Consider the following 20,109-nt stretch of genomic DNA (forward strand, 5'->3'; position numbering starts at 1 on the left):
ACTGTAGCAGTGTACCTGAAATGAACCCCGGTTGACCCCAATGCAGGAAGGATTACTCCTCACGTGGTGCTCTCGCAGGAAACCGACATGATGCCTTCATAGCTCCCATACAGATCGACATGATGCCTTCATAGCTCACATCCAGCCCGACATGATGCCTTCATATCTCCCATACAGATCGACATGATGCCTTCATAGCTCCCATCCAGCCCGACATGATGCCTTCATAGCTGCCATCCAGCCCGACATGATGCCTTTATAGCTCCCATACAGATCGACATGATGCCTTCATAGCTCCCATACAGATCGACATGATGCCTTCATAGCTCCCATCCAGCCCGACATGATGCCTTCATAACTCCCATACAGCCCGACATGATGCCTTCATAGCTGCCATCCAGCCCGACATGATGCCTTCATAGCTCCCATACAGATCGACATGATGCCTTCATAGCTCCCATCCAGATCGACATGATGCCTTCATAGCTCCCATACAGATCGACATGATGCCTTCATAGCTCCTATACAGATTGACATGATGCCTTCATAGCTCCCATACAGATCGACATGATGCCTTCATAGCTCCCATACAGATTGACATGATGCCTTCATAGCTCCCATCCAGCCCGACATGATGCCTTCATAGCTCCCATCCAGATCGAGTGACCTTGCAGAGGCGTCTCCGTTAGCTCTCAGAGCTGGGAACACTTATGCAAGACTCTCCACAGTGAGGCAACGGGAGTCATTTATGAGACAAACCAGGCAAAGTATCGACCGATATGACAGTCTCCCGTCATGCACTACGCAGTAAACGTTTGCTCTGCTCTTCCTAGCCGTCACCATTAACCCTCACAGTGCGGGTGACGCATGTGCTGTCAGACTCCATTGGCTTTGTCGGATCCTCCCAGGATTTCCACCCCTTCAATGTATACGATGGAATTAGCCAATGTGCATTGCTGAACGCCAGCTTTGCAGACACGTTTAACAAATTCGAATAATTGCATCAACTGTCTTGACAATAATGGTCTAGGAAAAAATAACGATTTGTGAAATTATGCCTTATGCAGTTAGGAACATTTCCTCTGAAGGCCTTTGCGGGTAATGACCATAGTGCGTTCCCTCTGTATTTGGAATAGGATAATCATTTCTATGTTAACAGCAGGGCTTTTTTTTTTTTTTTTTTGTGACGGTACGCACCGGCACGGCGTACCGGCACCTTTTTGAAAAAAAATATTCCTTTTCTTATATTTTAACGTATATTATTAATTTTTAGTAGTTTAAAGTTAGGTAATCAACTACTGAGTACCGGCACCTTTTTTTTTTTTTACGAAAAAAAGCACAGGTTAACAGTATACGTGTATCTAATTGTTTCGTTTCAGAGGCACCTGTCATTTCAAATCCACTTTTGTATAACTTTTACCACTTAATAATAATACTAATTTAATTTAAAGAGCGCCGCTAACAATGGGGAGTGTGTTCCAAACCTTTGGCCTATGCACTGAAAAAGATCTCAGACGACATGCTTCACTACATTCAAGAAGAACATATGAAGACCTATCTGTTTAAAAACTTTTTAGATTAGTTTGCCATTTTGGCTCTCCTGTTTATTTTTATAATGTTGTCACAGCGCCTTGAGCTTACATTTTGTTTGTTAACAGCGCTCTATAAATTAAATTATTATTATGAATTCGTTGCAGCTTGGCGATTTTGTCATCGGGTATACCTGCTAGCACGGCATTGCAGTAGGGCCTAGTCAATGATGGTCGGGTATGAATGCCACAGTTAGCTTTTTTGTGGACTCGGTTGTCAAATATTGCCGGATCTGTGTTAATCTGCGCAACTGCAGATAAAGACCCTTGCAGAGCTGACTAATGTGTGGGTCAAAAGATACAGCTGAGTCCAAGAAAACTCCAAGATGGCGAATTAGCCTACATGGAGAAAAGAAACCTGGCACTTCGTGGTGAATAGTGAATCTGTACTCTCTAAACTCTAAACTTTTGTGGTATTGTTTAGGTGCCAATTGGAATTAGGCCTACTTCTGTCTTATCTTCATATTAATCTTGAGTTTTAAGCCAACTATCAACCATCCGGTTGCTCAACCTTGCAGGGGTTTCACAGATTTCTGTTGCCAGATGGCCACAAAGTATGCTAAATGGTGTTTATGAATAGAGAAATATAATAATAATAATTATTATTATAGCTTTTATTATAGCGCTACTTTCATGCTTATAGCATGCATATATAGAAAGAAACTTAACAGACGACAAAATTTGTTCTGATGATATAGTGTAGAGGACAACAGGAAATACTGTATTTATGATTGCGCGGCGCCTGTACTCTCAATGCCCATAAATATGAAAAGGGAAAGCCCATCTATGGGAAAGCCATTTGACTTTTTCCAAAGTAGGCCTAAATATATCTCTCTTCCTGTGGCATTTTAAGTCTCGAAAGGAGTATTGCATTTTATGAAGAATTGACTTATAAACACTTTCAACAAATTTGGTCTGTGAAAAAGCCAATAGGTTGCATTCACTAATAATTTTATCATCATTTTGGAAATTAATAATACACACGAATAAAATTAATATTTTCCCAGGGGCTATAACTCTTCTGCCGATGCATATTTAATAATCAATATTAGCTATAATATTTCAAATATTTTGTTATCTGTATAACAACTAAGCATGATTCTACAAAACTGTTCCTTTAATTAAAGCTTATATACATTTTTATGCTGATATCTAAATTTAGATCTTTAGATCTGGATCTATATAGAATCTAATGTACAATACTTTTAAAGCGGGACATTATTATAATGAACTGGCGTAGGCTAATTTTATTTCTTTGACAATCATACATTTCCGGCCAACTAGGGGAGGTAACTTAAAATAACTTCCACCATATTGAATACAAAACAAATGCGCGAAAGAGCTTAGGTTGCTTCCTCTTAGCAGAGAATTTGCATCCTTCATAGTAAAAGGAAGCGAAAACTAGAATACAATTCCATATGATATTGACATGATAGGAGTGCAAGATTTCGTTAGAGAAACATGGGAGGATTTCAAGTCACCAACCACATCCACATTCGCCAGCAAAATGCTTCAGTGCCGTCAAACGGTGTCTATTTTGGAAGAAGTAAGTAGCCCATAATTCATAAAAGTTAAAACATGAAAACATGAAAATAAAACTGTTGGCCCACCCCTCTATTATGATTATCTAGAATCTATAACTAAGTATAACTATAACTATTCTCTATTCTATTCATAATAACTATAACTATTCTCTTCTATTCTATTCATATTGTATTGTTACTAGAGTATCAGTATTGTAGACTCTGTGACACTCTGTCACTGATTCTCTTTCGCTATCAAAATCAAGTCTGTGTCTTACTAAGTTTAAGTTAGATCTACTTACTCAGTTACTGTACTCCCTAGAATCTAGGATCTAGGTCTATTACTTATTAGTACTATTACTATCTAGTAGATTCTATCTAAATGATAAATCTATATGCTATTGGCAGTGCCAGTAGTATTGGCACTATTGCTATACTGCCTATACCTATCCTATACTGGCTATACGGACAGTATTATTGGTATACCTACATCAGGATCTCTATGCTATCAATAGTTAGATATTTATAATATAGAATCTAGATTTTACATCTAGTCTATCACTCTATACTCTGTCAAGTCCTAGATCTATATTATACAGACTATATCTAGATTAGATTCTAGAGATCCATATTATAATATTATATAGAGTCTATAATATATATTATATATCTAGAATGAGAATAATCTCTACTGTACTGTCTCTACTATAGAATTAGAATCTAAGACTAGACAAATCTAGTCTAGACCTAGACTCCCTAAAATTAAAATCTATTAATTAATGAGATCATCAATCAAACCAGTGATCAGATAATGTCAGAGACTGAGACTACTGAGAGATGTATCTAGATATCTAGATCTACATTCTTCTAGTTCTACTTCTAGCCTAGAATCTAGAAATATCCAGATTTTGAGATAGAATACATGTAGTTAATGTAGATCTACTATTCACTCAGCCACTGTGGTTATTGTTTTATGGAAAAATCTACTCTAGAATGCTCTAGATTCTAGATCTAGACTGATATATATGATATATTATAGTTCTAGATTATATAGCTAGATCTATTATAATCTAGATACATTCTTTATTGTGGTTGAGATTTATATAATAATATATAAATACTAAACACTAACTCACCAACCCTCATAAAAATTTTGCCTACTAGAATATCTCTCTCTCTCTATATATATATATATATACATACAATGATATAATCAATTATCAATCTGTATAAAATAATATGCCTATTGCAACAATATTTTAATGTCGATGAAGATAAAGATGCTTCAATACATGACACCATAAATCATGTTTATAAACAAATTAATAATGAAATGCTTTAAATTTAGATTACATATATATAAATAATATATTTTATACATATTTGAAAGTTTAAGTGGTAAAATCTCACTCCCCATTGATCTCAGACAGACAACATGCTACACTACATTCATGAAGAACATTAAGACCTATCTGTTTAAAACCTTTTTAGAGATTAGTTTGTCATTTTAGCTCTCGTGATTATGTTTGTAATGTTATCACAGTGCCTTTAGCCTAAATTTTTTTTTGTTAACAGTGCTTTATAAATTAAATTATTATTATTATTAATGGATGATACTTGTTTATGTTTGTGTAATGTCATTGGAATGTGTTCATTCTAGCTTAGTAAAGCTATGTAACAGGTTTCTCTGTTGTGTTATCTTTACATTCTTATTACAGTTAATCAATATTCAAATTTATTTAAGTTACATTTATCCAGATTTTTTTATTCTAATCTTAATATTTATAAGCTTTCATGTAACATAGAAAGAAACCTATTCTAAAAATAAAATAAATACTTTCCCCTTTAATTTTTAGTTTAAACAGTTAATTTCCATCCACCCTGAAAAATTGAAGAGATATTGTTTATAATCCTGTGGGAAACGTGGTCGAGAAGCCAAGGGCTTGGCTTGGCTACCTAGAAGGGGGCTCGAGGTTCGACACCCGACTCGGGCAGAGTTGTGTTTACTGAGCGCCTAAAGGCAGCACGAAAAACCAACTCTTAGATACCCCCTCCCCTCCCCCCACTGGTCCACGAATGAGATTGGACCAAAGCTCTGAGCGTGCTATAAGCATGAAAGTAGCGCTATATAAAAGCTATAAATATAAATATATATATCCTCCTCAGAAAAAAACAACAAAAAAACTCTTAAATACTTAAATGCCTGGTTGCCATTAAAAAAAAAAAAGAAACAACAATTAACCCTTACACTTTAAATTTCTGTTTTTATTCTTTGTAATCTTTGTCCTTAAATATCCTTTGGTGCTAAAACCCACAGCCACTCTTACTTGTAATTGAAATTGAAACAATAACAACATTGTGTCTTAATAAAATCTCTGATTGCTTCTAATGACAGCACGGAGAAGACTTTTTCAGCATCGAAAAAAGTTTTTAAAATGCTGTTTTCAGATTGTATCTGGATTATGCTTATTACTATTAACAACACAAGTTTTTCAGTGTGCCCCCCCTCCCCCCAAAAAAAACAACAAAACAAAAAAACAACAATACACTCAGGGCAGATAATTAAGAATAAACATTTTATTTTACTATAGTTTCTGAATAATTCATACATTTGCTAGACCTAAACTTTAAAAAGTATAAATAGGGTACTAAATGTTTGGGGCAATATATTGTGCTTCAATACTTTCACAGTAGATTTATTATAATTCAATTCATTTATATTGTCATTTTCTCTGAAGTATTCTGCTTGCTTATTTATTTTACAATTCATGTTTGTTTGCTCTGTAAAATGAATCTCTATAACTATCATTGAATGTTGTGTCATTAAATTTACATCTGACTTGCCGCCTGTTGTATAACCACACAACACTAGTGGAACTTGCCATTACAAAAGTAGCACCAACAAGTAGTCACTGTTTAAAAATAATTTTAAAAATATATCAATCTACTTGCAATGTTAATCATTTGCACATTGTGATGAAAAGTTTGGATATATCTTGAGAAGATTATTAGTAAGTAAAGTGCCCTCTTCAGACCTTGTGATCTACAGGGCAGATGATGTAAAAGTCATTGGTTTCTGTGGCCTACTGTTAATAAGGGTGTCGTGTGGCCAGCACATTGACCAACCGCCTTTACTTTTCCCCCAACTAATGTCAGATTAGAGTTTTCAAAAAAAAAAAAAACAGCTAAATTCAAGATTCCAGGATTTGAACCAGAGACTTCCCCTGAAGCTAATCGCTTTACCTCTCAGCCACCACGCCCCCATAAAAACAACTGAATTCAAAATCCTAGGATTTGAATCAGAGACCTCCCTCCTGGTTCTGAATCAAATCCCTTTACTACTCAGCCATCATGCCCCCATAAAGCTACTTGTTTTTTTTTTATTTGTTGGCTTTGTTTTTAATTTATGTTCCTTTCTTTTTCTCCTAGACTCTAGATTTAGACCGAAGCAGCCTGACTAAAATGAAGAAGTCTGTCAAGGCTCTCTACAACACAGGCAACAGTAAGTTATCTCATTCACTCTGGACTGGTTCTTGGTACAGGGAAAGATGTAATTGTTGATGTGTATAGTGGAGACTCAATATTTTTTTACACCTACATTTATGAAGTATATTACCTTTGCTTTTTCTTATTAATCCTTGTCTAATATTTGACCACTGCTGTGCACTTTTTGTCCATTCGATTTTCAACAGTTAGCTCCTTATTGGTCTCACTTTTGTTCAATAATGCAGTGTATAGATTCATTTTTTTCATGATTTGTTGTGAGATCTAATGCCAACTTAAATGTAAAATTTTGAACAAAATAAGAACATAAGATTTAAAAAATATATTATATGTGGTAAGCTATGTTTATCAATGTTTGTTGGGAGTCTTCATCAGGCTTGGCATTAGCTGCTATTAGTCATTGAAGTTATAATTTAAAAAAAAAAATAGCCAAAATTATTTTTTTTAATTCAAAGGATCCTTTTTTTTTTATGTAGACTAATAGCAAGTTTGTAACAAGTAAATCTAGTGGTTGTACTGTCATTCTTATTGTATCTTATCTTATAATAAATTACTGTTGTTCTTTCTTAACAAAAGATAATGGTATTGTGTCCTACACATATTCATTTCATCTAAGGCATTTCTGTCCTTTCCAAGATACATTCTATCGAATTAACACACAAAATTATTCTATAAGAGGTTTAACCGTTTTAAATTACTAAGAGAACATTAAAAAAATGTATGTTGTAAAGTTGGTTTAGTTGTTAAGTCATTTTGATATTTCTCTTTTTTTCTAGAACAAATTAATGACAATAAATATTGAAAATGAATATTTTGGCTTTACTCTATACTTCTTGTATGTATATATGTATTTATAGTTCAAAAGCTTGGCAGAAGAGTATCATTCCTGAGGGAGACAAGGACATGAAAACATTTCTAAGTTTTAGACCAATTAGTTACTAGAATCTTGTTGGTATAGAAAAGGCAGTTGGACATTGCTAAGTTTACTTAAAAGTTTGCTTTTTATCTTATCTTATAAATTACTGACGTTCGTTCCGAAGAGAAAAATAATTATGTCTTATGGGTATCTTTGTGTTTATCTTGTCCTGTATGGAGAGGCCAAGTGAACAAATTGTGTGCCCTGGGCAAAGTACATTATTGGCGCACCCCCCCCTCCCCATTTTCCATAATGAACATCACATAGAAATATAGGCTGAGGGCATCTTGCCCCCCTCACTACGCCTCTGACTGCATGTTAATTAGAGACTTTAACTCTACTAATTCATGACTCATCGGCACATAGCCAAGTAAGACAGTAAATTGAATAGCTTCTTAAAACATGTTCACTTCTAAATCATCAGTAGCGGTGTGAAGTCTAAGGGAAGTGACTTATTGACCTCATTGTCCCACTTATCTCTGCAGCACATGGGGAAGATAGGATTCAGCTAAGTCTATCCTGGCACACTTCAGACTTTTTTAATTACCTTTTAACTGAAGTGGATCTCGTGTGTGTGCTAGAGAGGAGTGTCCTAGCCTTGGTGGGCGTGGCCACTGAGGAGAAACAAAATAACAAGTATCATATATAGGGCAGTGTTTTTAAACATGCACATACCCAGAAGTGTTTTTCTTTTGATGAGATGGCACTAGGGAATTTGGGGGATTCAGTAGATTGGCAGTTCCTAGACTTGGACATTTTATAAAGTAGCCTACCCAAACCATCATTTTTTTTTAAATTTCTTTTTAACAAAAAAATTGAGTCTTCGGAACAAAGAGGAATGAGATGCAAATAGGATTTGGTCTGTCATCTTGATGGTCCCAGGTTCGAACCCTGCTTGCCTCCATTCCTCGCTGTAATGCATGAAGGTTTTGGCTAGGATGTGATAATATTCAATTTTCAGAAAACTTCTGAAACATTCATAACATAAAAGTATAAAAATTAGGTTAAATTTGATTTTTTTATAGCGGAGAATGGTACATTAAGAAAAGTGCATTTCTCATATTTCTCAAACAGGCCACTGCCTTTACACTATTAAGATTTGTAAATGTAATTTTTTTTGTTGTATTACAGATTTTTGTTAATCTCCTGGATACTTTCATACTACACTATTATACTCATAAGTGAGAAATGCTATCTTTCAAATTAAATTGTTCAATAGTGTTTGCAAGTACTTCCTACTCCTGTTGATATATTTTTTTGTAACAAGATACAAGATTTCTTGGTTATGCATAGATAACATGTTGATGCCAAAAATAAGTAGACATGTTGTTTTAAGCAAGACTCATTACTGCAAAAGACAGAGACATTAAAGATATAAGAATGATGAAAATTAATTTTTTTTTTTTTCGGCTATAAAATACTAAGATTTTGTTACTTTGTTGTTGTTAAAACCCAGTAGAATTTTTGGATATATATATATATATATTTATAGCTTTTATATAGCGCTACTTTCATGCTTATAGCATGCTCAGAACGCTTTGGTCCAATCTCATTTGTGGTATCTAGGAGTTGGTTTTCTGTGCTGCCTTTTTTTTTTCTTTGTTTGACAAATCAAGTCTTGAAATGTTTTGAAGTCAATTAGGTCTATAAAAAAAATGTTAAAATATTTCTGCTGACCTGGCCTGTCTTGTTTTGTTTTCTTTCATGTATATGCTAAGTGGCTTTTCATACTTTTTGTTTGTTTCAGCCCATGTCGCCAATGATGCCATAGTGGCTGAGAATCTAGAGAGACTTGGAAATATTGCCAAGGCCAGAGATCAAGAACAGGAGATTGGTAGGTAGATGTTGGCGTTTGAAACTTGGTATCTATCTGGACGTTAGGATGCTCTCGAATCTTACCTAGCTCTGATAGGTTTACCTAGCTCTGATAGGTTTGCCTAGCTCTGATAGGTTTACCTAGCTCTGATAGGTTTGCCTAGCTCTGATAGGTTTGCCTAGCTCTGATAGGTTTACCTAGCTCTGATAGGTTTGCCTAGCTCTGATAGGTTTGCCTAGCTCTGATAGGTTTACCTTGCTCTGATAGGTTTACCTTGCTCTGATAGGTTTACCTAGCTCTGATAGGTTTGCCTAGCTCTGATAGGTTTGCCTAGCTCTGATAGGTTTACCTAGCTCTGATAGGTATCTGACTTTTTTTTTTTTTTTTTTTGACAAGTTTTTTTGTTGGTTTAAGCTCTTACAAATTTTTGTAATGGGCTAAAATTTAATTCTTCAACTTAATCTATCAAGTTAAATTGCATGGATTCGTGCCCTCTGTAAATTTAGTGTAAAGATTGGTATTGGCCTGCGCAAGCTAATTATCACATTAAAAAGACTTAGTGCGGAGGCGCAGCGGCCAAGCGGTAAAGCACTTGGCTTCTGAACCAGGGGTCCCGTGTTCAAATCCTGGTGAAGACGGATTTTTAATTTCTAGATCTTTGGGCGCCTCAGAGTACACCCAGCTCTAATAGTTACCTGACATTAGTTGGGGAAAAGTAAAGGTGTGCTGGCCACAGAATCAGATGACCTTTGCATCATCTGCCCTATAGACCACAAGGTCTGAAAGGGGGAACTTTTAATACTTAGTGCAGGCTGGAGGTGATGCTGTGTTATACAGCTGGAGAGCTCTCCTGAAGGTTGCAGGACACACATTTCAGGCTTGTAGAAGGGCCCTTGCTGAAGACAGGTGCAGATAATTAATAGACAAGTTAAGTAGACCTGTGGCAAAATAAGCTGGTCGCAGCTGGGTTTTGCATTGTCATTCGACATTGCCTATATTCATGTAATTGTGTGCTTGTGTTATTAAATAGACTTGAGGCAATAGAGTTATGTTAAAGAATGGTTCTAAATTTAATTAAGTCTTGAAAATGAATGCTTGATATGCCATATGTTTGTATGATCTTTTTGACTTCAATTGTTTTTATTCCAGGTGAGGCATTTATGAAGTTCTCCCATGTGACCAAAGACTTGTCTTCCATGATGAAAAATATGGTCAGTCAACATTTCAATTGCTTTTGCTTTCAAAGTCTTAGATGTAGGAAGAAAATTCAACATTACATTCTGTTATTCACGGGCCAAAATTATGGTAGGGAAGTGTGGGAGCCTCGGCTAAAATATATCAGCATTTCGATAAAGACCTAAAAAAAAACGAAAAATATGTCTGTATGACTATTTTCGTAGAAATGGGAGGGGGTGATATGATACTGGTAATGAAATTCATTTGCTAAATGTATATGTTTGACTCAGAAGCATTATAAAGAGGGCCTTGCCAGTAAGAAATAACAGATACTAGAATTCATGGGACAAATGGGGGGCTGTTGAAATGCTGGCAGAGCCAAAAAACAAAATGGGGGCTACGGCCAAAACTATGTGAACATTACCATTTGCAGGGTATAATAAAAAAAAAAAGGAGGCCTGTTTAAAAAAAAATAGCATATAGCCTATCAAATATTTCAAAGAAATGAAAAGCAGAAGAATAGTTAGTGTAAATAGGAATATTTATCTAGGCAGAGAGTTGCAGGGAGAGGGGTTGAGAAGTAAAACTCGAATTTACGTCCCTGTCCTATTCAGCATGTAAGATATGAGAACTCACTGGCCAATCAAATGTATGGGGAAGCGTTGACTTTTTGGCCCTTTATGGTTATAAGGCAGAAAAAAGGGGAAGCAGTAATGCTAGTATATATGTGTATGCAAGAATTTCTGTCCTTCCATCCACGCATGAAGAGGGTGCTAGCTATAATAGTTGGAATGTGAAAAGAACATGCGTGAAAAGGATGGTTAGATGCTAAGAAATGAATAAAGACACTAACTTGTTTTCTAACCCTTGACTTCTCCTAGATGGATGGGCTCAACAACATGGTTCTCTTCCCTCTGGACTCCTTCATGAAAGGAGAGTTCAAAGGTGCTAAAGGAGATCTCAAGAAACCATTTGATAAAGCCTGGAAGGATTATGAGACAAAGTTGTAAGTGGCATTGAGGATCAGATTTACATTGTCAGTCACTCATTGTTAGATCATTGCATCTTCTCCCTTTTACTTTGTTTGAGAGACAAGTAAGCATAAGAGCATGGAATGGGTTGCCTAAGTCAGCCGGAAAAAACCAATGACTTGGCAGTCATTGGGTTAGTATGCATGACTGTCACGAGTCGAGTCTGTGACCTATTTCGACCAGTTTCTAGAAGCGAGTTCAAACCAGTGCAAGTGTCCAGCGTAAACAAGTTAATTTTAGGTATCCAATCAAAGAAAGAGGTTAAGGGAAAAAAATAGCACGCGTCAGCTTCTAGAAGGTCAAAGTTACTAAAATAATTAAAGGAGAAGTTTCCATGATTCTGGAATGTACGATTAAGAAAGGTATAAATTAAGGGAAAGTCAGTTAGACGGGGTAGTAGTAGTTTCTTGTAGAGCGATGGTCCTCGCTTAGTCCTCGATTAGTAATGATTATAAGTTTTGTGATATTAGCGGGTCCATTAATTAAAGTTTTATTAGTTGAAGTTGAAAATCTAAGTGAAGTTTCATGTATCTTTAAGTTTTATTTAAGAAGTATCAAGTCAAGTTCTTATTGAATTGAGAAGTCATTTTATGTGAAAGTTGAAGAAGTATTATTAAAGAAGTTTTAAGAAAATACAGAGAGATGTTTCTTTGTTCATTTCATTGAATTGTCAAGTTTGATAATATAATCCCCGGAAAATCTGATCATCACAATGACTAGGTTGACCTAGGAACACGTGTAGGATGTAATCATCTTCTTTCTTTAAGTAATGTCTGTATTTCATAAGATAAGTAAATGAGATGCTCTGTAGCATCACAATCTACTAAGACACCACTGCTTGCTTATTGTAACATTGTTAAATGTTGAGTTTGATTACAAATAACAGTTATTAAATGTCAGGCTACAGTATTGGTTGCAGCTGAGTTGGGCTATATTCAATAATGATAAAATAGTTAACTATTTAGCTTATACAAGTGGCCAGAAAAAATTACAATGATAAATAAGTTTTATTTGCATTAACTTAGCTCATTAACATTAAGCTCAGAAACTAAACACTTGTGATACCAGTTTAATTGAAGATGTTTTATCTCAACATCTTATTACCAGCGCCAAAACAGAGAAAGAAAAGAAGAAACAAGCTGAAAATGCTGGCATGGTGAGGGGAGAAATTTCTGGTGCAGAGGTTCGTGAAATATCTGACAATGTCTCGTTTTATAAGAAAATCATTTAGTGACTGTTATTGTCTAGTATTGTTGACAACAAGGCATTTAGAGAAGACAATAATGACCAAGTGGCAACTGTTATTGTCTAGTATTGTTGACAGCAACAAGACATTTAAAGAACATGATGACCAAGTGGTGGCTTTTGTTTTATCTTTCAGCTTGCTGAAGAAATGGAGAAAGAAAGAAAAATTTTCCAGCTTCAGATGTGTGAAGTAAGTTCTTTTAACAATTTACCTTGAACTAACTATTTAAAAAAGGAGAAAAATCTGACCTAGGGAACTACAGACCAGTATCACTTACCAGCATCACATGTAAAATCCTAGAACACATAATATGTAGCAACATCATAAACCACTTAGACAAACATAATGTCCTCACACCATACCAACATGGCTTTAGGAAATATAGATCATGTGAAACACAACTAATAGGACTAATTGATGATTTTTCAAAAGGTTTAGATAATAGTGAACAAATAGATGCTATCTTACTAGATTTTTCTAAGGCTTTTGACAAAGTTCACCACCATAGTTTGCTTAAAAAATTAAAATATTTCGGCATTAATGGTCCACTGCATCAGTGGATTAAAGACTTTCTGATAGGGAGAGAACAAACTGTAATAATAAATGGCTCTAAATCAACACCGATAACAGTAAACTCAGGTGTACCTCAAGGTACAGTCTTGGGTCCACTACTATTTTTAATTTACATAAATGATTTACCAAATTGCATTAGTTCAGGAACAAAAGTCAGATTATTTGCAGACGATTGCATAATATATAGAACAATAAAAACAACACAAGACACAGATATTTTACAAAGAGAATTAGATGAATTACAGAAATGGGAATCAAATTGGAGCATGTCTTTCCACCCAGAAAAATGTCAGTTGTTAAGAGTAACAAAAAAACTAAAACAAATTAATTCCACTTATCTTATTCATGGCAAACCAGTATCACACACTAAAAACGCAAAATACCTAGGTGTTATAATAAATGAAAAACTATCATGGAATCCACATATTGATGAAACTACAAAAAAATCAAACAAAGCATTAGGATTTATTAAAAGAAATTTCTATAAATCAAATAAGAACATAAAACTAAAATGTTACTTAACCTTGGTTAGGCCAATAATAGAATATGCATCCTCCGTTTGGGACCCCTCAACTCAAGAAAACATTAAGAAACTGGAACAGACACAAAATAGAGCAGTGAGATTCATAACAAACGAATATTCACATTTGACTAGAGTAACACCTTTAGTAAAATCACTAAATTTAGAAAGCCTTCAGGACAGAAGGCTCAAAAGTAAAGTAGCAATCATACATAAAACACTGAACCATAATCTTCAAATACAAAAACAAAATTTAATAAAATACTCTGAAAGACACAAAGATAAAGGCACATTCCTCGTCCCATATGCTAGGACAAATTTGTACAAATACTCCTTCTTCCCTAGTGCTATTAGAGCATGGAATGGGTTGCCTGAGCTAGCCAGGAAAACCAGTGACTTGGCAGAATTTAAGTCATTGGTTAATATGCATGACTAAATGCATGACGCGTAGGACGTAATCATCTTCTTTTTTGAAGTAACGTCTGTATTATATAAGATAAGATAATAATCTTAAATGGAGCTGCTGGTTTGAAATATTTCCACTGTATTGTCTAACATTGATTCTGTGTTGCTTTATATGAGTAATAGAGAAAACCATTTTATTGGTATTGTAATATATATATTGGTTAGGTAGAGCATTGAAAATAAAATCTCTGTTAGTTTGGAATCCAAAAGTAATCATGCATTGTTTTTTTACTTACCAAATACAAGTGCCTGAAATGATTTAACTACTTTTTGGTTATATATATATCAAATATATCAAATGCTAGTGCCTGAAATGATTTATCTACTTTTTGGTTAAACCCCAAAAGACTATCTCATGTCTTCAGTAACTGGGTATCCAGAAATTGTATAACTTTTCTTCAATAATTCTAATACATATTTTTCCTCAGTATCTCATCAAAGTCAATGAAATTAGGACCAAAAAGGGGTCTGACTTGTTGCAGTCACTAGCAGAATATTATCAGGTTCAAGCTAAGTAAGTTGCACACCAACCAACATGCACAATTTTGTCCTTTCACATATTTTTCTCACCTTTGTTGTTATTTGATCATCATAAACTTATTTCTTATTTTATCTTAGTTAATAGAGTTATTTAGACACTGATTATGTTAGTCATCAGACAGGGCTGGCCCTAACAATTGCGGGGCCCTATGCACCCAGTCTGGATAGGAATGAGCATAATGTCAAAATTAAGAAATTTTTATTAGAAAGTACCTTCGTCTTTGCAATAAATTTTTATTACATGAAAGCTGACAAAACCTTTTTTTTTTATTGCACATATGATTGCACACCAAAATGACAATTTTGTCTATTTTTCAGATTTTTTATGAGTTTTCAGGAGCTTTTAATAATTTCATGAGATTTCCAATACTTTTTCATGTATTTTGCTATTTCGGGAGCTTTCCAGGATGCCCTGGAAAATCAGGAGGCCTCAGAAACACTGTTATTATATATAAGTTATAATAGTTTAATTCAATAATTTAGACCTAGAATTAGCCTAAGGCCGGCCCTGTCATCAGATATACTATACGTAATAAAAAAAACTACACATTTTCAGTCTATTAGCATAATTTCAAAACTTATGTAAAAGTAATGAATTTGTTTAAATGTGTTACATCCCTTTGTCGTCTGCTCAGTTTCTTCAAAGATGGCTTAAGGACGATTCAACACTTTCATGACTTTGTGGAAGAACTGTTAAAGCAGCTACAAAAAATCAGACAGAGGCATGACGCAGAGAAGAGGCAGCTAGTTGATCTTAGGGAGGCTTTGAAAAGCTCAATGACTGCCTATAAAGAAGTGAGTGTTTTCTTGTATTGCTTTTCAGAATTCCATTTCCCAACTGAATAGGTTTTAAAATGGCTATAATAAAAGTGTGATAACAACATTTTTTAATAGTTATGGTGAAATTGTTAATACTTCTTTATGTTTGGGTAACGCTATAGGAATGTGTTCACAACATTGATTTAGTGTGTTATAGTCTGAGTGTCTTTCGTCAGTTTGTGTGTCCTTCTAACTTAATAAAGTCTTGTTTTAGGTTTCTTTGCAGTGTTATTTTAATTCTTATCACTGTAGTGAACCAAAGTGTTGTTTTTTTTTACTGTGTGAGATTTGAAAGAGAATAGTTTTAATTAAATCAATTCATATCAATTTACATACCAATGAAGACAATAGCTTTAATTAAATCCCTTCACTCATGTTAATTTACAGACCAACCGTTTCTCAGGATCTGGATGGGTACTTAAACCTTTTTGACTTTTTATTAAGTGTTGTGAAATGTTAAGCCGACCTAAATCACAGTCAAGGGTGCTTGTTGCTTTGTTGCTGTGGACTTTGAAAGAATGCATTAATCACCTTCATATTAAGGGCACCACAAAAACATGCCAATGGCACCCCTGACTCAGATTTGTGTCGTCTGCTGTATTTCATTACTTGTGGCTTGTCATTCATTTTTTTTATATGTTTGTGCTTGATTTTATATTTTATTTGATTTGATTTTTAATTTATCTTGTTTTGCCAATGAGATGGAAATTCTCACTAAGGATTATTTTTAAGGGCTTTTGATTGTTACATTGTATTAGTTTCTACTTTCTACCCGTGGCAGTGTCATGGCATTTTTTATAATCTATTGAATTGCTAAAGAATTATCATCGTCTAAATCTTTTGGTTCTTGTCAAATTAATTCTCACAATATGCCAGCTTAGGGCCTTGCCCTTGCTACTCTTCTAGTCTTGAAGCCAGCCCTTCATCAACTCTTTTGAAGTTTCCTTTTTTGTAAGCTTGAAGTATGCTATTACTGAAACACTCAAATCTCAAGGGACATTCTCTTTTCATCTTGCTGCTTCTTCTTTTTTGAACTAAACAAATGTACAAATTACTTTATTTTCATCTTTAACTAAAGATACTTATAAGTTTAAATAAAAAGCTTGCAGATAAAATGGATCATTTTTGAATATATTTTTTAGGAAACTTTGATATAATCTGACAGATTAGTCTTTACTTAGTACAACTCGGACAACTTGTACACTAACATTTTGTACCATCTCAAAATTTATTTTTTGTATGTATATAAGTGTGAACAGATGTTTATCCACTAGCTGGATTTCTTCTTGGTAGCATCAGTTTTGATCAGTGGTATACTTAGTTATAATAGTGATCATTTCAAATTGAATATTTTCCCTCTCAAGTTTGCTGGCTACATGCAACTGTGCTCTTTAAGTTACCTGTCTTTCTCTATTTCTAGTTAGAATTTAATTTACATATAGTGATTCTGGAGCAGTACCAATCTTCAAGCATGCACAATAAATGCTTTGTCCTTTTTGTTTTGAAAATGTTACAACTGTTTTGATTGGCTGTTTCTGCTTTTCAGTTTCATTCAGTATTATTTCACTCAGTGGCTGTACCTCAACATATTCATACATATACATACCTATTTTGTGTTTTATAACTTGTAATAAATATGCTGAGTTATGGCTGCACTTTCAATGTATCGAATATAACAAATTCGTAACTTAGTGATACTGATCTCAAACTACTCTTGTTCTAGTAGTCAGTTCAAGTGATTGTTATAATTTTATTTTAAATCGTAGTTAGCTCAAACTTTAGAATGGGTATTATTTGGCTTATTGTCCTACATTGTCTGTAATCTTAACATTACCAATATTGCTAATACAGTATATAAAAAGTTAATAATAATAAGTATATATAAATATCAATTATACAAAATATAATATTGCTAACACATCATGTACTTGAACTGTTTATCATATAACACTTGATGCTTGATAAAAATCAAAACTTTGTTGATATTAGTTTATAATATTGTCGTTTGATTAGAACAACATAGTTTTGCGTTCCATTGCTAGTGCAGCTAACTCCAGCTGCTTCCAGTCTGTGGCTGTTGTAAATCTAAAGACAGGATGAAAGGTGAAACTGTATTTATAATACCCATCTTCTTATTATTTGTTGTTTGGTGTCGATATACTTTATGTCAATTCTTATGCATGGACTTTTTTTCTTTCTTTCTCTTTTCTCTGTTGGTGTTTTTCTTTTTAACATGTGTTCAACACTTGACAAGTTGCGCTGTAAAAAAAAAAAGTAAAGTTCCCCTTTCAGACCTTGTGGTCTACAGGGCAGATGATGTAAAGGTCATCTGTTTTTGTGGCTTACGGTTAACGAGGGTTTCATGTGGCCAGCACAACGACCAACCGCCTTTAGTTTTACCCAACTTACGTCAGGTACCCATTAGAGCTGGGTGGACTCAGAATCTCCGGAAATTAAAAATCCCAGTCTTTACCGCTCAGCCACCGCGCCCCAAGTTGTACAGCGTTGCCTGTTAACCCTTAAAACGCGTGTGGTAGTTTAGCCTCTAAACATCAGATTTGTAATTCCATTATGTATGCACTCATCGAAAAACAGCTTAGCACTTTAAGGGTTAAAGATTAGGAAAGTGCTGTGCTGATTATCTCTTCTCTCTCTTTGACGTAACTCTTTTGTTCAAAAAGATAGAGTATTACCAACAAGAAATTAAAAAGTTAAATGTCTCAGTTTGCCAAAGTCATTGTTTATTTTTGTATAACGCCGATTAAAGTATAACTATAAAATATAGTCAGTTATGTATACACATAGCAATTATTATGTTGTCTTTTTCTTAAGACAGATATTTTCTCCCATTTTGACAAATTTGGATTTATTTGCTATTCATCAGAGGTTCTGAAGCTTCAGTGTTATCTGTTTTCATTTTTTTACATGTGGAGCAAGAGTTCTGGAAACTTTTGATATTTAAAAAAAAAATATATTTCTTTAAAAGAAATGTGTGAAATATACTAGCTTAATTTTACTTCTTAATTCTTTTTTTGTTAGTTTTTTGTGTTTTTAAAGAAAAATATTTCTTGGGGAATATGTGACAAGTGCCTGGTTTGCAACGGGAACATGAAGGCCCATAAGCTTTTATTGACATTTGAAAACATTTTTGAATTGATCTTTCATCTGTTCCATGAACTGTGACTAATAATATCTTATTTCGTAACTTCCATTTCTAATAGAAATTTAAAAAAAAACATTAAGCTACTAGTTCTTTCCCTTTAGGATCTTCAATTTTATTATCACAAGTTTTGAATGCTATTGGGTACAGAAATACTAAAATAGATGTTGCTTTAACAATTTGAGATATTACGATGCCATGTAACCTATTTTTTTTTTTCAGCCTCCGCCGGTAAACTCCTCCCCAGCCGGCTACAATCTTCACCAGCCTACAGGGGACAAGTCCCTAGGGTGTGAAAAGAAAGGACACCTTTTGAAAAAGTCAGAGGGAAGAGTGCGCAAGATGTGGCTCAAGCGGAAGTGCATCATTCGTGATGGACATTTGGAGATTAGTCACCATGATGTAAGCTTCAGCTTTTGGAAAATAATTAAAATTGCTATACACTAATTGGTCTTATTACATTATGCAATTTTTAGATTTGTAGTTCCTGGCTTAATAAAAAATCTGAGTATTTCCGGTTCTAATTAGTAACTGATGTACATTGAAGGTGACAAAGATGTGAAAATTAAAATGAGAAATAGGTCAAGTGTCTTTTTGTTTTTAAAAGTATATATTTGTTTTTCTTTTTTTATTACTAAATTATGCCTGTGAAATTCAAAGGCGTAGTTTTTGTGTGCGGTACATTAACTTTGTTTCATGTTTCATTACGGCTTATCTCAATAACAAATTTTATTCGTTACCTAATCTAAAATAGCAAAACTTTTCATTATAGAATATTTTGTTGTTTTTTTTGCGTGTGGCACATTAACTTTATTTCATGTTTCATTACGGCTTATCTCAATAACAAATTTTATTCTTTATCTAATCTAAAATAGCAAAACTTTTCATTATAGAATATTGTATTTATATAAATTATTTAATGGCAAAAATGCATAACTCATTAGTCTTATTTTCCTTAGTACCATGACGTTTTCCATGACCTTTATTAACATTGTGAAATGTCATTAAGTTTAATCATGTTGGTCCCGATTCCCTCAGTTGTTGAAGTTCATTTCCTTTGGCATACATTAAAATATCCCTCAACTCAAGAAAACATGAAGAAACTGGAACATACACAAAGTAGAACAGTGAGAATCATAACAAATAAATGAATCTTCACATTTGACTAGAGTAACACCTTTAGTAAAATCATTAAATTTAGAAAGCCTTCGGGACAGAAGACTCAAAAGTA

At 34.1% G+C, this 20,109-nt stretch overlaps 1 protein-coding gene across 3 annotated transcripts in view; it reads left to right on the forward strand.

The window, feature by feature from the left end:
* Nucleotides 1-2,863: 2,863 nt before the first annotated feature.
* Nucleotides 2,864-20,109, forward strand: part of LOC106055886 (arf-GAP with SH3 domain, ANK repeat and PH domain-containing protein 2-like) — a 49,694-nt gene continuing 32,448 nt past the window's right edge. The window contains exons 1-11 of one of the 3 annotated variants that reach the window (XM_056015222.1): nucleotides 2,864-3,135; nucleotides 6,542-6,614; nucleotides 9,280-9,366; nucleotides 10,498-10,559; nucleotides 11,406-11,530; nucleotides 12,663-12,738; nucleotides 12,937-12,990; nucleotides 14,788-14,873; nucleotides 15,535-15,694; nucleotides 16,106-16,132; nucleotides 19,101-19,280. In XM_056015222.1, the coding sequence (XP_055871197.1) occupies nucleotides 3,019-3,135; nucleotides 6,542-6,614; nucleotides 9,280-9,366; nucleotides 10,498-10,559; nucleotides 11,406-11,530; nucleotides 12,663-12,738; nucleotides 12,937-12,990; nucleotides 14,788-14,873; nucleotides 15,535-15,694; nucleotides 16,106-16,132; nucleotides 19,101-19,280 (1,047 nt within the window). In that variant the 5' untranslated portion in view covers nucleotides 2,864-3,018. The remainder of the gene's footprint in view (nucleotides 3,136-6,541; nucleotides 6,615-9,279; nucleotides 9,367-10,497; nucleotides 10,560-11,405; nucleotides 11,531-12,662; nucleotides 12,739-12,936; nucleotides 12,991-14,787; nucleotides 14,874-15,534; nucleotides 15,695-16,105; nucleotides 16,133-19,100; nucleotides 19,281-20,109) is intronic. The other 2 variants (XM_056015224.1, XM_056015223.1) reach the window with 2 other exon arrangements.

Source organism: Biomphalaria glabrata, chromosome 17, assembly GCF_947242115.1.
Source record: "Biomphalaria glabrata chromosome 17, xgBioGlab47.1, whole genome shotgun sequence".
NCBI lineage: Eukaryota > Metazoa > Mollusca > Gastropoda > Planorbidae > Biomphalaria > Biomphalaria glabrata.